Consider the following 24,662-nt stretch of genomic DNA (forward strand, 5'->3'; position numbering starts at 1 on the left):
TGGCTCCATTTTCTTTTCCATTTGAGTCGTTCTTCCTCTCTGAGCCTTTTGAGTTGTTTGTTATCTTTCCGGAGTTTTTCCATCACCGCGTACTCCAACCTTGCTCTCTCTTTTAGTTGGTCAATTTAAAATTCATAATCTTCTTGTTTCCTCTCCCACTGTGTCTCTTGTTCTTCTTTCTCCAATCTCATCGTTTCCTTCAATTAATTGATTTCCCTTCCCTGCTTCATTCGTTGTTCTTTCGCAATTCTTTCTTCCATCTCATTCTTTAATCTTAACATCCACAGCTCGTTTTGTAATTCCCTCTCTCTATTTTGGTGTTTCTGTAACTCAGAAGCTTTTTTCTTATTCCTCTCTCATCTCCGCACCTCTTTCGCAAGCTTCCTCCCTCCTTTCATCCATTCTCTTACCGTATCCCTTGCTAATTTCTAGTTGACATGCCAGTTCATTTCCCCTGCACTCCGATTTCCTCAACTGTCCTGACTTTTCCAACAATTATTCCCTCTCTTGCTCCAGATATTTCTCTCCTCTTTTTATCTTCTGTTCTCGGCTTTCTCTTCTCCAACTGCCTGATCTCACCTCTTCCTTCAGTTGTTTCAATTCCAAATCGTGTTGCCGTTTTTCCTCTTCCAGCTTTGTTTTCCATTCTTCTTCCAAGTTCTCCCTATCCCGGGAGTTACGAATTTGTTCTTCCTCTATTCTTTCGTTCAGTTCGCTCTTCTCCTATTCCAACTTATGGGTACTCCACTCTACTTTCCTCATTTCTCCCTGTAGTTCCTCGAACTGTCTTGACTTTCCCAACAATTCTTCCTTCCTTTGCTCCTGATATTTCTCTCCTCTTTTTATCTTCTGTTCTCGGCTTTCTCTTATCTGATTGCCTGATCTTACCTCTTCCTTCAGATGTTTCAATTCCAAATCGTGTTCACATTTTTCCTTTTCCAGCTTTATTTTCCATTCTTCCTCCAAGCTCTTCCTATCCCGGGAGTTAATAATTTGCTCCTCCTCTCTTCTTTTGTTCAGTTCCCTCTTCTCATATTCAAACCTACGGGTAAACCACTCCTGATTACGGGCAGAGCACTCTACTTTCGTCGTTTCTCCGTGTAGTTCCTCGCCTGTGTTGGCTAAGTCCTTTTCCAGCTCCCGAATTCATTCCTGTGCATCGGCCAATCGCTGCGACTCCCTGTGCACATAATCTTCCCGAACCTCGTCTGTGTTGGCTAAGTCCCTTTCCAGCCCTCGAATTCGTTCCTGTGCATCGGCCAATTGTTGTGACACCCCGTGCACATAATTTTCTTGAACCTCGTCTGAGTGCCGTTGTGCCTCGTCCAATTTAATTTGTAACTCCTCTATATAATTCTCACCACACCTCCACTGCTCCAAGGCATCCGCCAATCATGCATGAATCTTGTCAATGTACGGGTTGCTGGCCTGCTTCGTTTGCCATGATGCATGCCGTGTCCACGTGGTTTGAACCGGTGGGCGGAAATGTTTTCTTCGTGCTGTGCAGTTTGTTGCGCTATTTATAGTAACCCACTCCCGCTTCGTGTCGCGCTGAGGTGGAGCCGCACCGCCATTTTGCGACTTCATTTTTCTTTATAATTTCGAAGTTTTACACCCGATCCGCTCAAAATAAAATCAAAGCAAATTTGGAATTTGCGAGCGACTTATTTTTTTTCCACACCTCTCGTAACCAATGTTCGAGGTGCGAATGACACCAGATGTTGTTGAATCGGTGTCCTGCAAATTTATGGGGGTGGATGGATTCTCATTCAACCCCTGAACACCAGTGTTGAGAATCGGCGAGGGAGGGATTCTCATCCCACTCCTGACACCAATTGTAATGGATTCAGCGGTGGCGGGGCTCACACCCGACTCTTGACCCCAGTGTTAAGGATTCGGACGAGTGATGGGGCTCGCACCCTACTCTCGACAGCCAAATGTTGAATATTCGGCGTCACTTAACCACCACCGTCCCTGGGGTTATAACGCCGACTGGTTCGGCACAGGCCTCGGGTCACGCGCCTCGATTCACGATACAAACGTACACCTGGACCTTACCAGTTGCGGAAATAGACCCCAGTTACAGACTGGGTTTGTCAGAGACCGAGTGAATTCTGCCAGTCTGTAACCATTTTGGTTTTATATACCAATCGAGCGAATTGTTTCTCAGCACAGCACAAACAAACCCAAAGCCGCAACTTCAAATGAATCAGTCAGATTTATTGGGGACACATCGGGGAACACAACACAAGAAAGCATGCACGACAATGTTATAATCAATCCATAACCCGTTCTTAACTCGGGAGATACGGATTATGGGTTTCGAAGGGGACCCTAGCGAGATAAACCTAAGACAACATGCAGATAAGACATGGAGAGCATGCAGACAAGACACAGAGTACTTGGTGATGCTTCATGGACGAGAGGAAAAGTGTCAAAGGCCCGAATGTGGCTCATGACAAGCCGATATCCACGAATTCGAGCACCCAAGCTCAAACACGCCGCGTGGCAAAATGGCGACGTCGTCCTCCTTTTGTCGCACCGCCCACGCACGCAGACTCAGCGCGTTCAGCCCCTGTAAGGTCGACGGTACCAGAGCGGAAGGTCCACGTGTGCTCCAGCTGGCCCTTAACAAGGTCCAGCATACAAATCCATGCCTGGCCTGTTCACCAGACAAGGCCAAATCGGGGTGTTGGGCTCCGCAGGCGGATCGACAAATGTGTCGAGGACCTCCTCATAAAAGTCGATCACCTACTCCCCTCATGCAGTTCCTCCTGCCTCTTTCATGAAGCAGATCGCAGACTCGACTCCAGCAGCCTCTCTTGCCTCTTTCATGAAGCAGATCACAGACAGATATAGCAGTCCCTTTTACAGCCGATCGCGACTCCCACTCGTCGATTCTCTCCAGCAGAAGGTAGACTGACCTCATTCAGTCCCTTCCTTGCCTTTCTTTCGGTTCGCTCTTTACGAAAAGCCGATCGCAAAAACCCTCATGCCGTTTCTGCTACTGCCGATCACCCGACTCGACACTCGTCGTTTCTCTGTTGCCTTCCCGGCACTCGCTCTCCTCGAAGCCGACTTCAGTTTTTCTTTCTTTTTCTTTTGGGGCGCACCCCTTTCACGAAGCCAAGAAACTCCTCCCCCTCCCAGAGCACTGGGCGGAGACTCCTTCGGAGAGGGAACGAAGAAGAAGAACCTCTCAGTCCACCACCACTGTACGAACAATGAAAATGCCTCCCACATCTCCCGACACACATGTAACGTCCATTTACCGAACAACCTGGCTAAACGTGCATTTAATGGGGGATCTGGGCTATTCCTATATTTAATAACACACTAAGGGCCATTTCCACAACAATATTATTCGACTCGTCTTTTAAAAAAGATAAATGCATAAACAGGCGAGCATTGGGTGGCTTTGACACCAGCTCTCCAGTTATATATACTAGCATGGAATTGTTCTTTAGGATTTTTGGGTGTTTAGGGTTTTTGGGTCTTCAGAATCTTTTGGGTCTTATCTCAGGGTCTTTGGGGTCTTCTGGGTCTTTGGGGTCTTTTGGTCTTCATGGACGGCTTCACCGCCCCACCGACTCAATGACCGCCTCACCGTGCTTTTCATTAGGTCCTCTCTAACGAGATGACCTAATAAAACAAGTCTCGATGTCCGTCCGTCCGTCCGTCCATTCATACATCCGTACATACGTACGTCCCCATTTTTTTCTTCTGATTTTCTTGATATTTGGTATGTGGGTAGATGTCGATGAGGGATGCACGACGGTATGACCTATGACCCGATTGAAGGTCAAGGTCAAGGTCAAGGTCACTCCAAAGTTGCGAAATCGTCCATTTTTAACATCTATCTCTCCGCCGTTTATGATCCGATCTTCGAATTTCCTTCGGATTCTGATATGGAACAATATATAAATTTGGTCAGGCCAGTTTTTTGAAATTCGTCCTGGTTATCGAGTCACGTGTCTTCAAAGTTGGAAAAATTGTCGATATGATACGGTCAAAAAAAAATTGGCCCGATCGTGATATAGGGAGCGGTCGATGAGTGATGCACGAGGGTATGATTTTTGACACAATTGAAAGTTAAGGTCAAGGTCAAGGCTCCTCCAAAGTTGCTAAATCATCCATTTTCAAAAAATATCTCCTCTGCCGTTTTTTGATCCGATCTTCGAAATTTCTTCGGATTCCGATAAAATGGAACAACGTCTAAATTTTGTCGGGGCGTTTTAAAAAAATTCGTCCTGGTTATCGAGAAACGTGTCTTCAAAGTTGGAAAAATCGTCAATGTGATGCGGTCAAAAAAATTTCGCCCGACCTTTTGAAGACACATTTATCATTAATGTTCAAAATCAACCATTTTCAAAATCTATCTCTGGATAACTCAGAAATGTCGTTTGATTTCTCAGGTTTTCTATCCTTTGTACTCTCGGGCTTTCATCTGTACGTTGAACCAAATGACAAGATGACATCGAAGCCATTCTAAGCCGATCAGAGATCCACATCTGGAGCTTCAGAGATGACCGGCACCCCCAACCAGGGGTAATTTTTTTTTACATATCTACCTGCGTGGATCGGCTCGCTACACTCGCCTCAACACATATGTTTGCAGAGATTGATGTCACAGATTTGCTGTGTTGGCATGATTTACACCAATCAGAGTACAAACATTTATTTTCTACAAGTATAATTGCAATATTGGTGATATATTTATTTGAAATTTCATGAGATATTAAGAAAGTCCAAGTGGTCTAAGTGATCGAGTCAAAGCTGTCTCATCTCTCTGAAGGGTGTAAGGGATCAAAATGGTGTTAAGGTCGAAGGGGTCTAAAGGGTCTTACGGGCCTTTTGGGTCTTCAGGATCTTTGGTGACTTTTGGGTCTTCAGGGTCTTTTGGGTCTTTTCGTAATTTGGAGTCTTTGGAGTCGTGAGCGTGAGCGTGAGCATGACCATCAGCATCAGCGTGAGCGTGAAAATGTCAAAGTTTTTGGTGCAAGTTATTACTGATTACAATATACAAATACATATATTGCTTTAAAATTATTTGGATCAGACTTCACTGCAATGCTTTATAAAAAATATTATTAGAATCGTCTTTTAACCAGCATTGGTGTCAAAGCCACCCAATGCTCACCTGTTTATACATTTATCGTTTTTAAAAGACTAGTCTAATAATATTTTTTATAAAGCATTGCAGTGAAGTTTGTCCAAATAATTTTAAAGCAATATATGCATTTGTATATTCTAATCAGTAAAAAATAGTGTGGTAGATAAAAACATGAGAAAGGAAATAACTTGCAACAAAAACTTTAACATTTTCATGCTCACGCTGACGCTGACGCTCATGCCGGGGGTTTCGCTATAGCTATCTGTTCTTCGAACAGGTGAGCTAAAAACGAAAACTATAAATGTATAAACAGGCGAGCATTGAGTGGCTTTGACACCAACTCTGGTTATACATATAGATCTATACTAATAAATGACATTTTGTGTGTTTGTGTGTGTGTGTGTGTGTGTATGTGTGTGTGTGTGTGTGTGTGTGTGTGTGTGTGTGCGTGCATGCGTGCGTGCGTGCGTGTGTGTGTGTGTGTGTGTGTGTGTGTGTGTGTGTGTGTGTGTCGGTGTGTCTGCTACATACTCCAAAACCATGAAATCTAGAAGCCTGAAACTTTGCATCCAAACTAAGAAAACTCCAACGAAGTGCATGACTCAAAATAGGGTGTTTGAGTCAATTAAAACATCCCTTTTCAAGATAGGAGTTCCGTCAGTTAGGGTAAAAATATTTACTGACTCGACAAAAGTGTCAAACTTCCAATGAAGACTCCATGTATCCTAATAAAGATTTTTCACTGAAGAGACAATTGAGATCGACTTTTAATTGTCAGCAAGAGGGCGTCAAAGGTAATTAAATTGTGATGGGCGTGGCCGCTGCGAGTAGAGTACCTATATATAGGTACTCTAGCTGCGAGATGCTCCATTGTGAAGGAACAAAACCGGAAATATGAGGAAATCGCCCTGTTTGTGCTCTTTTTCTCCCGGAGGAACAGAAGAAGAATGGACAAATGGTGGCTGTAAGTCTTGTTTCAATTTTTCTCAATCATGAAATTGCATGTTTTAGGTTATTCGACCGACTGAAGAATGCAGCCACCGGAAATATGCGAATCTAAGAAGGGTATATGTGAAATTAATGACATTTCTGCAAGAATTTGGTTATTAATCAACAACAATGACGTCTAGACAGCGAAGAGCTGAAGCTGGGTGTAGTGAGTACTTTGTAGGTAGGCCTTCAAGAAATTCTGTCCACCCAAGCAGTCTGGCGGTTTTGGCTGGTTATTTCTGTGTGTGTTCTGTCGTGGTGGTTATGGTTAGTGTGGAGTATGGGTCCTCTCGATTGTGTTACAGTAATCGGTACTGTCAAAACCCTCTAATTCGACATTGCTCGAGTCAGGCCAAATATTGTTGAATTAGGGGGGTGTAAAATTAAAGCGGTTCACATGAATCCAAAAAAACTTTAGTCCCCTTCGGGTATATATATATATATATATATATATATATATATATATATATATATATATATATATATATATATATATATATATATATATATATATATATATATATATATATATATATATGTCGAATTGGAGGGGGTGTTGAAGGATGTTTAATAACAGGTGTTTAGATGTCGAATTAGAGGGGTGTCAGTGAAATAGGTAGTCAGCCAAGCATGAATGTTTGTGTGATGGAGGGTGTAACCTTAAACATGCCATGTGTTAATAAATTACACTGGTTTTTTTTTGATCATCCAAAGTCAGCCATGACAGATCCAGCAACCAGGGGGTAGATAAGGGGTGTTGGGAAGTTTCAGTACAAATTTAGGGACTACAAATGGGAGGAATTCCTCAAAGTGGACGTAAACAAACAGGAGCTATTTGACTATTTGAATGCAACAGTCGCCTGCATTACTCTGCCACCGGGAAAAGCTAATCATGTCAAGTACGATATAATATTATCGTTGGCACGACCTACCGCTGGTGAACTTAGAATTCCTTTCTCTATTCTATATCATTTGTTTACATTCCAGGACAAAGAAGTGGCGAGACTCGAGATATTTACACCTGTGATCACGAGGAGGCTGACACGAGAGTTGTCATCCACGTCAAAGATGTGCTCGACCACGGCCATCGAATCATCCAGATCAGAAGTGTTGATACCGACATTCTGGTAATCCTCATTGGAATGTATGGTCGGCTAGTTGATCAGCATCCAGATATGGTATTATGGGCTGCTTTCAGACTTGGTCGCAACTTCTCGTGTAACTCTGTTGGATCCATCTGTCACACATCAGTGATAAAGCGAAATCTTTACCGATATTTCACACACTGACAGGATGTGATACAACATCCGGTTTCCACTGGTCCAGCAAAAGAAAGGCTTGGAAAACATGGGATCGGTATCCGAATGTAAACTCCACCTTCGCATACATCAGGGAGCATCCGTTCCATACGGTCGAGGTAACAGATGATCATTTCACCACGCTTGAAGCCTTTGTCGTGCAAATGTATCAGAAGTGTGACATCTCAAACGTGAACGACGCCAGAATTGCCATGTTCAGGAAAAACCAAGGCCATGAAACAGATTGCCACCGACACAGGTGAGAGATTGGTCACGTCATCAACATACCTTGCGGAATTTTCATTTTCACATGACCCAAATTCATTTTCTACTGCTAAAGTACTGCTGGCATTTTTCAGAATTCGCTACTAAATCAGGTGAGAAGCGTTATAAATCAAGCCAGCATATGGCTCACCAGTGATGTTCCGAAACGAACAGCAGTATTGCCCTCAGAGTTTGGATGGGTCAGACAAGAGGAATCTTGGCACCCGGTCTGGATGACGATACCAAAGGTTTCACGTGCTTGCCGGGAGTTCGTAAGTGCTCCTGCAATAAGCCCTGCAAAAACTGCAAATACGTGAAGGCCAGTCTTCACTGCACAAGTCTCTGCAAATGCATCCATGTTGTGTAAAGGTAGGGGATTGTTTTTTACATACGATCTCGCATCTGAACCCATTAACCCTGAAGCGGTCACATGTCCCAGAACAGAATAATTGGCATATGCTTTTTTAACAGCAGTTATCTAATCTACCAGGTACAATGACGCAATCTTGTCAATTATTGTTTCCAATAACCGATTATAGGGGGCTTTTATTATTATTATAGAATCGATCGATATGGGCTGCTTTCAGACTTGGTCGCAACTTCTCGTGTAACTCTGTTGGATCCATCTGTCACATAGGATCCATATATAACACATTATATAGGCCGATTATAGAATCAGAAACTAGAAAAATTTCGTACTTCCTGCTTAAATTATGCAAATAATTTGCATATGCAAATGTCATCAATAATTACTAGAATTCAAAGCCCCCTCCCTTCAACTCTTCGATACAGCAGGAAGCTGTCAAACTAATTTTAGACCTTTTTAAATTGAACTTTAGATGTTACCTTGGTTTTCAAGGAAAAGCTACCTTTTGACCTTTGACCTTGAGGTTTAAGGTCATGATCTCGATTGTCTCTTCAGTGAAAATTATTTGTCTTGTCATATGCTACCTCCATACCAAATTTGGTGCTTTTGTCCAGCAGGTATATATCGGACCATAAATTGTCCTTAAATGACCGGACTATTACGAGAGACGTAGTACTTTGAATTTCGACAAAAAGTTAAATTTTTGTCTCGTCTGACCACAACAATTTTCTCCCCATGCCAGCAGTATCATGAACTTGCTTTTCATTTTCACAAACTCCACATGATCTTTGGATCGACTGACTTTGGATGCGAGGTTTGAAATGTGGCTTTCCCAGGAAAGGTCAGAGCAGATAGTGAGACCCAGAAGCTTGAAAGAAAGGACTTCTTCCAGAGGATTGTTGAGAAAGTAGATGGGTGGGTTTTCTAAACGGTCCTTTGAAGAGACATAGTGAGAGTGTGAGATTTGTCCGGATTGAAAGACATGTTCCACGTGTTGGACCAGTTTGTGATTTTATCCAGACCTGCTGTGAGGCAAGAAGCTGCTGCTTGCCGGTCTGAGGGATGACCGTTGGTACGGGAGAGGGTGGAGTCATCAGCAAAGAGATATAGAGGATTTTCCAGAGAGTGGGAGAGATCATTGATGAAAACCAGAAAAAGAAAAGGGCCCAGAATGCTACCTTGAGGAACTCCATCCTGGACAAAATGAACAACAAAAAGTTGACAAAATGAAAGCAGATTTTGAAGAATGCCTGGTCTTCTCAACAAATTTCCAACCTGACCCATAAGAATAGTCTCTGATCTGAATAATTCAGCCAACTCGAACCATAACAAGCATCATTTCAGGCAGTGAAAGTACCTGTTCTGACTCAGAAAACTACATCATTGGGAATTACAAGAATTCATAGAAGAAACCTGCTGCGAGTGGAATATTTTGTGTGAAATTGAAGGGAGCCTGTTTGAACTGTTTATTCATGGTAGTCACGTTGTATAAATGTGAACTCCATGTCAAGATGTGTATTGAAGAGTGATTATAGAGATTAAGTTGTTTTTGCTTTTCTCTTGTGTTGACAGAAACAAAAACCACCTGACATTGGGTTTGTTGTTGGCTCCATCACCACTGACACGGATATGTTTAAATTAAACAACATATTTTTCCACAATTTGAATAGCACTTTAATCTGATGTGAATGAAGTTTGGAAGGATATTGCCTGATGAGCAGTGAAAATCTCTTGGAGGTTTGTGATCGATTTCAAGTTGGCATGAAAGATATAAATTTTTATGAGAATATCTTAAATCGTTTTGAAGCCTCCCAAAGCCTGCTTCAAAATGCTTCCCAAATAAGATTTTTTTTAAACTATCATTAAAATAAATTTGATATATAAACATGCAAAAATGAATAATTCAAAATTGGAAATGAAAAGTCCTTTAAAATGTCTCTGGTTGGTAGAAAACTCTCCAATTAGTGATTACAGTACATCCAAACCAGATCATATTCATTTTCCTACATTATTAGCATTGCTGAATTTGGTTCATTCCTTCATAACTCTCATACGCTGACTATTTTTATGGCATCCTTTAAGTGACATTTTCTTGGTGACAATTATTGAGGAATCTGACCCGTTTCATTTAGTACACATTGCTCTTACCACTTGTTCATAAATCAAAGTAAATATTTTGGAGATTGAATACCCTACCACCTTTTCAATTGGTCAATTATCAAGACAAATCAGGTTGGTGAATTCTTCTTCTTGCGTATGGCAGCTTGGCTGCCGGGTTGCTATCATTTTGTTGGGGCGCGACTATGCCGCTGATGCTGTGCCCCTATACGAGTGGACTGGTGCTCATTTCGCCGACCGCGGAAGGATGAGAGGCTGAGTCAACCCCACTTGGTGTTATTTCAGCGGCTAAGGGGGATAAAACTCAGGACCCTAAGATCCCAAGCCAGCCACCCTAACCACTAAGCCAACAGCAGGCTTGCAGGTCAGTGAATTTAAGACAATTTACATCATTAACTGGAAAATGTCATACGAAGCTTGTGTCATACGAAGTCGTCATTGAGAAACCGCTGTCGTTTGGACAGACGACAACGCAGAACGTGCTCATATTTCTTTGGCATCTGTTTCTCCACGTCCATTTTCACTCTCTGCAGCAAGAATGGCTGAAGAACCTGCATGCCAAGCAAAAAATAAAAATAAAAACACAATAACTGCCTGATGGAAACAAAAGCCCTGAAATGTAATACTTCAGCACATGGAATTTTGACCGTTATATTTGTTGCAAAATACTATCAATGATGACCTCGTTTTGAGCTCGCAGGAAGAGAAAGTGAGGCCAGAAGTGTTACAAAAGGTTCTGCGCTGTGAGTGACAGCTCTCACTGTCGATGTTTTTCCACACACCCATCCTATCCTGCACACCAGGTTTCTTTTGAATCCATGACATAACTTTTTGAGATATGCTATGTATCGTTTTTAGCCTTATCTCTCAATGGTGAAGAATCACATAAAAAGTTATAGTATCTGGTTATTCACCAAAATTCTGCAATTTCGTGCTGATTTGCATTTATACTTGCTCATGTTGTGCACACAATCAGACTCATACATGTGCAGAAACAAATTTGAAGTGGCCAGATCAAAACCCATGAGTAATAATATAGTCTATGCTGAAGTCTCCTGTTGCCAAATGTAAAGATTCTAATTGTTCGTTAACAAAAATCTAATTCGTTCTTTAAGTGTATCCTCCTAATTCACTGGAACGTCCTGCCTATATCTTTGCTTATGATTATTATTTCTCATCCTTCAGACAGACGGGCAGCAGCTTGTTCCCTCTTGGTCGACCTTGTTAGAATCAGGAGCTAGTCCAATACTTGGAAGAAGTCTTTAAACCCCAACAAATCCCACACACCCAGTCTCTCCAAAAGGACCATCTGGTAAATCTTCCCATCTACTTCCAAAACAAACCACTTGAAGAGGTTCAGTCAGTGAAACTTTTGGGTCTTGCCATCAGCTACTGTATGATGTATGTTGGGCCGACCAACTTTCCAAGATGGCCTCCAACACCAGGAGACTGGGCATCCTTTGTCGTGCAATGTCTTACCTTGCCCAGTCTGAACTTTTGACAACCGAGAAGGCCTTCATTCACAGTTTGGAATACTGCTCTCCCCTTTGAGGTGGCATGATGAAGCTGAATGTCTAAGGCTATTACTTCCGCATTGCAGGTAGGTTGTTGGCCTCTCTGGAATATACCACCTCCATTTTGGTCTTGCAAGCTCTGCCTTCTCTTGCTAGTAACCATCTTCTTGTTAAACTCCCAAAATCCAGGCTCACTGCTCACCTCCATAATTTGTTCCTCTCCTCTCGCCTGTGGAACCAACTTCCCCCATCTGTTCAGTTCCATTCTTCCATACAGGGCTTCATGAAAGCTGTTCACCACTACCTCAGGTAGTGATTGTTCAAAATTATGAGACCCGTTTGACCACCATCCATACTCATGATTTCTTCGACCCTAAACGATCCCATTCCCAAACACTCCCCTTTCCACGTTGGTGTGATCCCCCCTCCCTTCCTAAACTCTTTGTTTGTTAGTTGCCAGTTGAATTGTCCCTTTTCTGTTTCATCTTCGCTTTCCCCTTCCTCCTCTTGCTGTTTCCTAATCAGCTTGTTCACCTACATGTGTCCTTCTCCCCCTCCCTTTGATATCACTCTCACTTCTACTCTGCTGTTGGTGCTTCCCCCTTTACATTTTGTTCCATTCAATGAGCCTCAATCATGTATCCCCCAAAAAGGTATATTTTTTGATGAATGATATGAATATAGACGTTCATTTGCAGACCAGTGTGCTCTTTTTACCTTGGCCACCAAAGGTGAAGGAGGTTATGTTTTCACCCCCCCCTGTCTGTTTCTTTGTCTGTTTGTGTGCAGGATATGTCAAAAAGTTGTCGACGGATCCAGATGAAATTTGGTCGACAGGTTTGGTGTGTGACAAGGCCGAACTGGTTAGATTTTGATGAAGATCCAAATCCAGATCCAGCGAGGAGAATATTTGAAGTGATTCTTCACCATTGAGAGATCGGGCCAAAAATTATACATGGCATATCTCAAAAAGTTATGTCACGGATATTTTATGTCACGGATATGTATTTTCCCTCTTCCATCGGTATCCCATGCGGAATCCCGTGTGGACACGGATAACTCGCTGGTGTTACAAACTCTCAATACAACACCTGTTCGCTTTAACATCAAACCACAAACAACTACTTGGTGAACAACTGATAAACGAACTCCATTGGTGTTGTGAACCTTCCCGAGTCCATCATCTCTTACAATCCCCTCTTACCTGCTGTGGAGATCGCCATGTTCCACCAAGGACGAACAACACGAAGATCACGATGAAGAACAACATCTCTGCTCCACATCGATCCTCCAACTGATGCTTCAACGACGTTTCTTCCTTACGTATTTCCTGTTGATGGAATTGCCATGGTGATGATGAACACCCACAGTGACGTCACAATGGTTCGGTGTGTGCCGAGTTCGAATTGAACCAGATCTGGATGCAGCTTGGATTATTTATACTAATTTTTCACTGATTCTTCACCATTGAGAGATGGGGTCAATATGATAGATGGCACGATAGCACAAAAACGAATGGAAGGACTATGACCGGTGACATCATGCTAAATGTTGAGATTCCGGATGGTACAAAATGTCGGCTGTGACGTCATCCACAGATTTTTTTTTCTTCCATGACATCAGATATGAACATGACACTTACTGTTTGAGTTCCAAAATGAGTGATAAATTAAATCCGCACATTTTCTCATTTATCTCAAATTCCAGCAATCTCTGGATGTCTGTCTGTTTGTCTGCGACCGCCGTTTCTCGACGACAGCCGGTCGGATCTCATTGAAACTTGCCAGGAATATTGCCGGGGAACCCCGGATGTGCCTTTTCGAGGTTTGATATCGATCGGACGAGCGGTTCCGAAGTTACGGCCATTTATCTGTCAAACAATGACAGGACACGGTGCTATGACGTCACGAATGACGTCACAATTAATGTTTGTTTAATTATTTTATTATTGCCAATTATTGTGCTATTATTATTTTTATTACTGCCATAGATGCTGTTATCATTATTCTGAGATATCTTTGGGAAAAATGGCATGATAAGGTGAAAAGGTGGAACGACACCTTCAGCTGCCATATATACACCTTTTCAACACTGAAAAGGCAATACAATGGCTGTAACTTGGGAACCACTCGTCCGATCGATATCAAACCTCGAAAAGGCACATGCCGGGGACCACCGCATGTGCCATCCTTGTAATAGAAATAGAAATAGTGCCAGGAATATTGCCGAGGACAATATTCCTGGCAAGTTTTAATGAGATAGGACCGGCGGTCGTCGAGAAACGGCAGTCGCAGACAAACAGACAGACACACAGAGATTGCTGGAATTATAGATAGATTACATCATCTCCCCCCCCTCTTTGCGCCTCCTCTCCCCCCCTCCTCCCTCACCCCTGTCTCTGTAAATGTATTCACAAAAAATAAATAAATATACATTAATTGTGACATCATTCGTGATGTCATAGCACCGTGTCTTGTCATTGGTGGACACATAAATGGCCGTAACTTGGGAACCGCTTATCCGATTCATATCAAACCTCGAAAAGGCACATCCGCGGGTCCCAAACAATATTCCTGGCAAATTTCAATCAGATCAGACCGTCAATCGTGCAAAATAAATAAATAAATAAATAAATAAACATTAATTGTGACGGCATTCGTGATGTCATAGCACCATGTCTTGTCATTGGTCGACAGATAAATGGCTGTAACTTGGGAACCGCTCGTCCGATTGACATCAAACCTTGAAAAGGAACATCTCCAGGGCCCCGTCAATATTCCTGGCAAGTTTCAATCTGAAGAGGAAGCATTGTGACGTCATTCGTGACGTCACAGCACCCTGTCCTGTCTGGTTGACAGACAATATATAGGTCGTTATTGGTTGACAGACATTGGTCATTGTATCACGTTATTCTTTTTATTCAATTATTGTGCTATTATTGTGTACTGCCAATTATTGTGCTATTATTATTATTATTATTATTATTATTATTATTATTAACTGGTGCGGGCCCGGAGGGGCGGGCCCGTAGGGACATGCCCGTAGGTGCGTGCCAGTATATGCAGCTTCAAGCCTGCAATATCAGGTCCGCAGCATCAATTGTGACGTCATATCAAACGAAGAAGAAGAATGGTGACGCCCCCTCTCTCTCACCCCCCCTCTGTCCCCCCTTCTCTCTCCCCCCTCCTCTGGCCCCTCTCCTCTCTCGCCCCTCCTCTCTCGCCCCTCCTCTCTCGCCCCTCCTCTCTAGCCCCCCCTCCCCAGTGCCGAATGTGGTGTCATATCAAACGAAGAAGAAGAAGAATTGTGAAGTCAATCGTGCAAAAAAAGAATAAAAAAATAATGAAATAAACATTAATTGTGACGTCATTCGTGATGTCATAGCACTGTGTCCTGTCATTGGTTGACAGATAAATGGCCGTAACTTGGGAACCGCTTGTCCAATTGATATCAAACCTTGAAAACGCTCATCCACGGGGCCCGGCAATATTCCTGGCCAGTTTTAATCCGATCGGACCGGTGGTCATCCAGTTATTATTAATTTGGGGAAAAAATGGCATGATAAGGAGAGAAGGTGGAACGACACTTTAGCTGCCATATATACACCTTTTCAACACTGCAAAAAGCAATAAAATGGCCATAACTTGGGAACCGCTCGTCTGATTGATATCGAACCTCGAAACCGCACATCTGCGGGGATCCGGCAATATTCCTGGCAAGTTTCAATGATATCGGACTGGCTGTCGTCAAGAAACGGCGGTCGCAGACAAGCAGACAAGCAGACAGACAGACAAACAGACAGACACACACAGAGATTGCTGGAGTTATAGATGGATATGCTGTTATCATTATTCTGAGAAAATAAATGGCATGATAAGGTGAGAAGGTGGAACGACACTTCAGCGGCGATATATACACCTTTTCAACACTGCAAAAAGCAATAAAATGGCCATAACTTGGGAACCGCTCGTCCGATTGATATCAAACCTCGAAAGGGCACATCTGCGGGGCCCCGAAATATTCCTGGCAAGTTTCAATGAGATCGGATCAGCGGTCGTCGAGAAACGGCGGTCGCAGACAAACAGACAGACACACAGAGATTGCTGGAATTATAGATAGATTAGGAATCGCCGTTTTGCAGCAGAGGATTCACACAATCGATGGAAGGTCGGGTGTTGGGTTCAAACATTTGTTCCATTATCACATTTACTCATTGTAAGCATTGCATTGTAAGAATGAATGCATTTGATTTCTTGATGAAAGGTCAGAAGAACAATGATGAAAAAAATAAATAATTTATACCCTGAGGATTTGAAGCCATTTGGCACAAGTCATTGCTGGTCATGAAATATTCATTCGTTAATAACTTTCCCTCAGGACTGAAGAATGGAACAAATATGAAACTCTGTAACATGGGATTACATTCCATCTTCGATATATAAAGGGCAGTATTGGTCTACACTTTGTGAATTCTATAAAAATGATGCGACTTGTAAAAAACAGTTTTCGTTGTGGATTAATGTTCAGTTTCATTTTACATTCTCTGGTTTTTAATTCCATACAATTTCGATAAAATTATTATATTTGGATGAATCTTCTCCAATAACTGCAGTTACTTTTGACAAACATCGATTCCTCTCCAATTAATCCAATTTCTGTGACAATGAATATTACAAAGACTGAAGAATACAGTATACCCGAACCGTACTACACCAGCTTGATCTTGTTTTTTACACCATTGAGTGCATTTACTATCTTGGGGAATGGTCTGGTTCTCGCCGCTGTGATGCACTCTCATCATCTCATGCATGGTGTTACACACCTCTACATCTGTTCGCTCTCTGTGGCCGATTTATTAATTGGCGTCGTGGTGATACCTCTGACAACAATGACAGTTCTACACGGACCATCACTGTTTGGGCGAGACGTGTGCAATTTCTTACATGCGGTTGATGTTGCGTGTGTCACAGTGAGTATCACCACTCTCTGCGCGATCGCCATTGATCGTTACATTGCTGTCACGAGGCCTCTACGATACCGAACCGTGGTGACTCTGACCCGTGCTTGTGGTGTTGTGGTTTTACTTTGGAGTCTGTCGATTTCGATCTCCTTCCTTCCTATTTTCCTTGGTTGGAATCAATCAAACGAGCCTCAACATCAGTTGTGCTATGAGGACCCGGAATGTTGCAGCTCATTTTCCTCGAAAGAGTACATGCTTGCCACAACGATAATTCCTTTTTATATTCCATCGAGCATCATGATTCTGGTTTACTGGAGGGTGCTGAAAGAAGCCAACAAACAGGTGAGATCCTTCATATTGTAACAAGAAAATTAATTGCTGCACGATGTTGACTCACATGATTAGCGCCAAATTATTGTGTGGATGAAATATTGGGGGTTTGGGCTTTTCTTTTTTTTCAATGAAGTTCATTGTGTCATGTCATTAGCATGATTCATTTGCTTTTCCAAAGTTTTCACTTTTTTGAGGGCTAGCCTGAGTGGACATGACTGTCCATTTAATCTGTTAATGACAGAACCAATGATAAAGTCAGAGGTTTTGAGAATTTGTAGAACAAGTCACAGTTAAGAAAAGAAAAAGAAGCCACAGATAAGACAAAATATAAACGTATTGATAACTTCACTCGTTGGAGTCGCAGGTGTCGCATCTGCTCTGATTAATTATTGGAGGTCGGTGTTTCAATTATTGGCTGAGTTAATCCCAAGCACTTAACAATGATAATCACTGCTTCTTTCTTTGATGCTCAGCATTTAAATGGATATTGAGTGGAAAAACACCCATTTATTGCTATTACTGGCCCAGGCATTGATGGCTCTAATGGCCCTTGACTGGTATCAAATTTCCTTGCAAGGGAACTTGGATAATCTAACCAATTAGAGTTTTTATGGCAAACTGTATTTGCATTTGATTGTGCATAAACCGATCCTGCAAATCTTATTGAGGCAACAATGAATGAATATTAAATAGGTCATTCACTTCATTCCCTTTTACCTGTTTTTAAGTCAATTAATGTACCATTATTTGAGTACATCTAATGTTTGATCTGGCAAAGCAAATTATTGGCAGGGGTTACAATCCTGGACGGATCACCACTCCGACACAAGAAATCAGGGCAGGAATTTGGAATTTTGTTCAGCATGCCGTCGATAGCTCGTCTCCTCTTCACAAAGGACACAGTGGGATCATTGACATCCACAAACTAATGCTGGCAGACAAGACGCCCGGTTAAACTTCCATCCGAGGGATGGCACATATATTGATGCCTCTCCTTGCTTGCAAAACATGTTAATGACAGTTTATAGCTGGGCTGAGACTCGAACCAAGGAAAGTTCAGTGATGTGTGCGCATATCTCATGGGAATCCTGCCATCCCTTGAAAAAGCAGATTAAAAAAACAAAATGCCATGAAATGAAAAATATGATTTTTTTTGTTGCAGTTGTGGAAAATGAAACAGGGTGTGTTGAAGTTGCAATCTCACGGAAGAAACAAAGATTGCAAAGAAAATCAGAACAGAGGAGTGAACACATTGAGCGAGCATCGAGCTTTGAAAACCTTAAGCGTTGTTACGGGAATATTCCTGTTCTGTTGGTTCCCACTTCACATCATTTACCCACTTCAAATTTTCTGTCCCACATGCGCAAATGATGTTTTAATCTTTATATTGTTGTTGCTGGGCTACTTGAACTCAGCATGTAACCCGGTTCTCTATTCACGAAGCCCTGAACTCATGGCAGCTTACAAGTGCTTGCTGCGTTTCGATGGAAGAAAAGAACGAGTTGGGAATCATAACATGATGACTCGAATCAAGCGTACTTTGCTGTGCAAAAACATACATTCAGGAAAAGAATGCCGAGTTATTGTGACAAACAAACTCGGAAACTGAATCATCATTTAATTTCCTACAGTGATCAAAGCATGTAAGAGGAGAGTGTACATGTGATACAAGGGGTGTTCAAATGTTCTAAGAACCATGTTCAAAAGTCATAAATGCCAACATTTGATAATTTACTTTTAAATGTAAATGTAGTAATACTTATTTAAAATGGATATATGTGTTCAATATATAATTATGTGAACTTAACGACAAGTCAATGACGTTATATTGTAAAAAAATTTATAATCAGACCCTCTTAGCCCAAAATACTCTGAACTTAGAACATTTTGAATGCCTCACCTACAGTAGTTGAGGGTTAACACATTTCTGTTGTCATAATGTGGACATGGAATTTGAATGTGTGACGTGTGATCAGTTTTGAAAACGTAGAAAATCACCAAAATGTAATTATTTGGTATGCATCCTGTGGCTGTTGTTGACATTTTCTGGAAGTTGGATGCACCTTTGATACAGTGAATCCGTTAGCAGTAAGCTGGTACTCATTTTGCCAACCTCAGAAGGATGACAGACTAATTCAACCCACCTTGTGTTATTGCAATGGCATGACAGGGGCTCAAACTCAAGACCCTCAGTTCTTAAGCCACCACCTTAATTGTTCATCAAACTCCAGGCTTACTGAAATTCCAATTAAGATATTAGAGAGGAAACTGGATGGATATCATTTTCACTGATTCCTCATTAAATTATTAAAGTAGATGGTAGTCATAGAATACTTACGCCGCAGAGTATTGAGAAGGAATTGGTGCTCAACAACTTTACTGGCGGCAAATTTATCATTTAAAAATATTAAATTGAAATTAAATGGAAGACCAAATGAAATAGGCATCAGAAGTAACCGAAACAAGGAAAAAGCAAAGATGAATTCAGCAGAAGGAACTTGAATGTACTCGGGTTTCAACTGTGACTCCTCAACTGAAAAAACACAGCCAGGCACAACCAAGTCAGCCTCATTCGAAAAAACGAAAGAGGGACAATACCCCTGGGTGCTTACCAGGTAGCATCTGGATAATAAAACAAGGGAACCACTGGTCGGCTTGGATAACCCACAAAATATGTAACGGAGAAGAAAGTAAATACCGATGATTATTTCCTTTTTGCCGCGTCGCGTTGCGAACGCCGGCTCTAAGAGAGCTCCGCATTGTTCTTCTTCTTCTTGTTCTTGTTCTTGTTCTGGTGAAGACAAAACCTTTATGCCGCAGCTCTTGGACACATTTGTCCTTGTTTTACAATGGATGAACAAAATTTAGTACATCACGGGTGATGAAGTTTGTGGTTAAGTCTCATCAAAGTTGTGTATGTAGTTTCGTAGAAGAAACCAAATACATATTTGGGGACCCCCCCCCCCCGTCGCTCCCCCATACATGCCTTTTGAGCACAGTTTCAAAAACGTCGTGAACAAACTTTGGTACATCACAGGTGATTAAGGTTGTGGTCAAGTTTCATCGAAATTGTGTATGTACTTTCTGAATAGAAAGCAAATGCCTATCTTTGGGGGCACAGGGGTGTGGGGGGTGGGGTGGGGAGGGCAACCCCCCCACCCCTTAGACCTCTTATTTTTTTAATTGTGTGAAAACACTTTGGTACATCATGAGTGATGAAGGTTGGAGTCAAGTTTCATCGAAATTGTGATTTTGGTTTCAGAGAGTAAAGAAAATATATATTTTGGGCCCAACACCTTCCTCGTAGACACCATTTGACCGCAATGTCCTGAACATTTTTATTGTCCTGAACAAATTTTAGTACATCATGGGTATTGAAGGTTGTGATGAAGTTTCATCGAAATTATCTGTTTAGCTTCTGAGAAGAAATCAAATACCTATTTTGTGGGGCAACCCTCCTGTAAACCCCTTTAGACCCTGATTTTCAGCTCACCTGCAACGTAGTTCTGGGGAGCTTATGGGATGGTGCATTGTCCATTCGTCATTTAGTCAGGCCATCCATCCACAAAAAACTTTTAACTTCTCAGAAACCACAAACACAATTTCGATGAAACTTGAGCACAACCTTCATCACCCCTTATGTACCAAAGGCTGCTCACACCATAAAAAGCAAAAAAAAACATCAACCCTAATGTACCAAAGGGGCATAAAACCCCAAGCTCACAAAGACCCCCAAGACCCACACAGAACATCTTTGGGTGAGATGTCTTCAGGTCTTTTTGGTGTTCCGGATCATTTGGAATTAGTGTTGATACAGGATGTGATTAATAGTCATGTATTCTTCACGGCTTCCCATACTGACTCACAGCTTCACCACCTCACTGCGCTTTTCGTTTTTAGCTCGCCTGTTCGAAGAATAGAGAGCAATAGCGATACCCCAGCATGAGCATCAGCGTGAGCGTGAAAATGTTGAAGTTTTTGGTGCAAGTTATTTAGAAGCTTGCCATTCATTTGATAAGTGTACTCGGATGCTGATATTTGGCAATGAGGTTTCATTGGGGTATATTATTGATGTAGTGAAGTTGAAATAAAAAAATAATTTCAATTTTTTTTTAATTTTTGACCTGTTTTGAACTTAACTTTTTGTAGCACATCAACATTGAAGTTTTTGTTGCAAGTTATTTAGAAGCTTGCCATTCATTTAATCTCTGTACTAGGATGCTGATATTTGGCATGGAGCTTCCTTTGGGGTATATTATTTCCTTTGTAATGTTTTTATCTACCACACTATTTTTTACTGATTACAATATACAAATACATATATTGCTTTAAAATTATTTGGATCAGACTTCACTGCAATGCTTTATAAAAAGTATTATTAGACTAGTCTTTTAAAAACGATAAATGTATAAACAGGCAAGCATTGGGAGGCTTTGACACCATCTCTGGTTATATATACCAGCATGGAACTTGCATGGAATTGTTCTTTCGGATTTTTCTTTTGGATTATTTTTGTTCTTTACGAATATATACTAGCATGGAATTGTTCTTTAGGATTTTTGGGTGTTTAGGGTTTTTGGGTCTTCAGGGTCTTATCTCAGGGTCTTTGGGGTCTTCTGGGTCTTTGGGGTCTTTTGGTCTTCATGGACGGCTTCACCGCCCCACCGACTCAATCACCGCCTCTCCTTGCTTTTCATTATGTCTTCTCTAACGAGATGACCGAATAAAACTCGTCCCGATGTCTGTCTGTCCGTACGTCCGTACATCCGTACGTCCCCATTTTTTTCTTCTGATTTTCTTGAGGAATGCACGAGGGTATGACTTTGTCACGATTGGAGGTCAAAGTCAAGGTCAAGGCCACTCCAAAGTTTCTCAATCGTCCATTTTCAAAATCTATCTCCTATGCCGTTTTTGATCCGATCTTAGAAATTTCTTTGGATTCTGATAACATGAAACAATATGTAAATTTGGTCGAGACAGTTTTTAAAATTCGTACTGGTTATCGAGTAACTTGTCTTCAAAGTTGGAAAAATCATCAATGTGATACGGTAAAAAAAATTTCGCCTGACCTTTTGAAGACACATTGATTATTAATGTTCCAAATCAACCATTTTCAAAATCTATCTCTGGATAACTCAGAAATGTAGTTTGATTTCTCAGGTTTTCTCTCCTTTTTACTCCCGGGCTTTCGTCTTTACGTTGAACCAAAAGCCAAGACGACATCGAAGCCATTCCAAGCCGATCAGAGATCCACATCTGTAGAGCTTCAGAGATGACCGGCACCCCCAACCAGGGGTAATTTTTTTTTTAATAAAGCTACCTGCGTGGATCGGCTCGCTACGCTCGCCTCTCCACACATCTTTGCAGAGATTGATGTCACAGATTTGCTGTGTTGGCACGATTTACACCAGAGTACAAACATTTATTTTCTACAAATATAATTGCAAGTTTGGTGATATATTTATTTGAAATTTTATGTGATATTAAGAACATCCAAGTGGTCTAAGTGGTCGAGTTAAAGCTGTCTCATCTCTCTGAAGGGTGTAAGGGATCAAAATGTTGTTAAGCTCTAAGGGGTCTAAAGGGTCTTTTCGGTCTTCAGGATCTTTGGTGACTTTTGTGTCTTCAGGGTGTTTTGGGTTTTTTGGTAATGTGGAGTCTTTGGAGTCTTTTAGGGTCTCAAGGACTTTTGGGTTATCTCGGTCTTTTGAGTGTTCAGTGATTTTTTGGTCTTCAGGGACTTTTAAGTCTTTGGGGTCAGTGGGTCTTTTTGGTCCATGGTGACTTTTGGGTGTTCAGAGTCTTTTAGGTCTTCAAGGTCTTTTGGGTTTTCTGGGGTCTCAGAGGTCTTAGGGAATTAACGGTCAAACAGGACATGATTAATAGGCATATAGTCTTCATGGCTTCCCGGACTGACTCATGGTTTCACCACCTCACCAACAGACCACCTCACCATGCTTTTAGTTTTTATACATATAGATCTATTCTAATAAATGTCATTGTGTGTGTGTGTGTGTGTGTGTGTGTGTGTGTGTGTGTGTGTGTGTGTGTGTGTGTGTGTGTGTGTGTGTGTGTGTGTGTGTGTGTGTTAGTGTTCGTGTGTCTCCTCCATACTCCAAAACCATGAAATCTAGCAGCCTGAAACTTTGCAGGCAAACTAAGCAAACTCCAACGAAGTGCATGACTCAAAATAGGGTGTTTGAGTCAATTAAAACACCCCTTTTGAAGGTAATAGTCCGGTCAGTTAGGGTAAAAAAATATTTACTGACTCGACAAAAATGTCAAACTTCCAATGAAGACTCTATGTATCCTAATAAAGATTTTTCACTGAAGAGACAATCGAGATCGACTTTTAATTGTTAGCAAGAGGGCGTCAAAGATGATTAAATTGTGATGGGCGTGGCCGCTGCGAGATGCTCCATTGTGAAGGAACAAAACCGGAATATGACGAAACCGCCCTGTTTGTGCTCCTTTTCTCCCGGAGGAACAGAAAAAGAATGGACAAATGGCAGCTGTAAGTAGTGTTTCAATTTTTCTCAATCATGAAATTGCATGTTTTTAGGTTATTCGACCGACTGAAGAATGGAGGTGCAGGAAATATGCGAATCTAAGAAGGGTATATGTGAAATTAATGACATTTCTGCAAGAATTTGGTTATTAATGAACAACAATGACGTCAAGACAGTGAAGAGCTGAAGCTGGGTGTCGTGAGTACTTTGTAGGTAGGCCTTAAAGAAAGTCTGTCAACCCAAGCAGTCTGGTCGTTTTGGCTGGTTATTTCTGTGTGTGTTCTGTCGTGGTGGTTATGGTTAGTGTGGAGTATCGGTCGTCTCGATTGTGTTACAGTAATAGGTACTGTCAAAACCCTCAATTCGACATTGCTCGAGTCAGGCCAAATATTTTTGAATTCGGGGGGTGTCAAATTCGAGCGGTTCACATGAATCCAAAAAACTTTATTTCCCTTCGGTCAATATATATATATATATATATATATATATATATATATATATATATATATATATATATATATATATATATATATATATATATGTCGAATTGGAGGGGGTGTTGAATGGATGTTGAATAATAGGGGTTTAGATGTCGAATTAGAGGGGTGTCACTGTAATAGGTAGTCAGCCGAGCAAGAATGTTGGTGTGATGGAGGGTGTAACCTAAAACATGCCATGTGTTTATAAATTACACTGACTTTTTTTCTTCCAAAGTAAGCCATGACAGATCCAGCAACAGGGGGTAGATAAGGGGTGTTGGGAAGTTTCAGTACAAATTTAGGGACTACAAATGGGAGGAGTTCCTCAAAGTGGACGAAAACAAACAGGAGCTATTTGACTATTTGAACGCAACAGTCGAATGCATTACTCTACCACCGGGAAAAAGCTAATCATGTCAAGTACGATATAATATTATCGTTGGCACGACCTACCGCTGGTGAACTTAGAATTCCTTTCTCTATTCTATATCATTTGTTTACGTTCCAGGACAAAGAAGTGGCGAGACTCGAGATATTTACACCTGCGATCACGAGGAGGCTGACACGAGAGTTGTCATCCACGTCAAAGATGTGCTCGACCACGGCCATCGAATCATCCAGATCAGAAGTGGTGATACCGACATTCTGGTAATCCTCATTGGAATGTATGGTCGGCTTGTTGATCAGCATCCAGATATGGTATTATGAGCTGCTTTC

At 41.6% G+C, this 24,662-nt stretch overlaps 1 protein-coding gene across 1 annotated transcript; it reads left to right on the top strand.

Annotated features, from left to right (window-relative positions):
* The first annotated feature begins 16,804 nt into the window (after positions 1–16,804).
* On the top strand, positions 16,805–18,755 carry LOC147033047 (beta-1 adrenergic receptor-like). The gene is made up of 2 exons (XM_085858973.1): positions 16,805–16,966; positions 18,120–18,755. The coding sequence occupies exons 1-2, from the start codon at positions 16,877–16,879 to the stop codon at positions 18,564–18,566; spliced, it is 537 nt and encodes a 178-aa protein (XP_085715099.1). The 5' UTR covers positions 16,805–16,876; the 3' UTR covers positions 18,567–18,755.
* The last annotated feature ends 5,907 nt before the right edge of the window (positions 18,756–24,662 follow it).

The sequence above is a fragment of the Eptatretus burgeri genome, chromosome 2 (assembly GCF_056783735.1).
Source record: "Eptatretus burgeri isolate ZD-2024b chromosome 2, Ebu_testis_v1, whole genome shotgun sequence".
NCBI classification, from domain to species: Eukaryota; Metazoa; Chordata; class Myxini; order Myxiniformes; family Myxinidae; genus Eptatretus; species Eptatretus burgeri.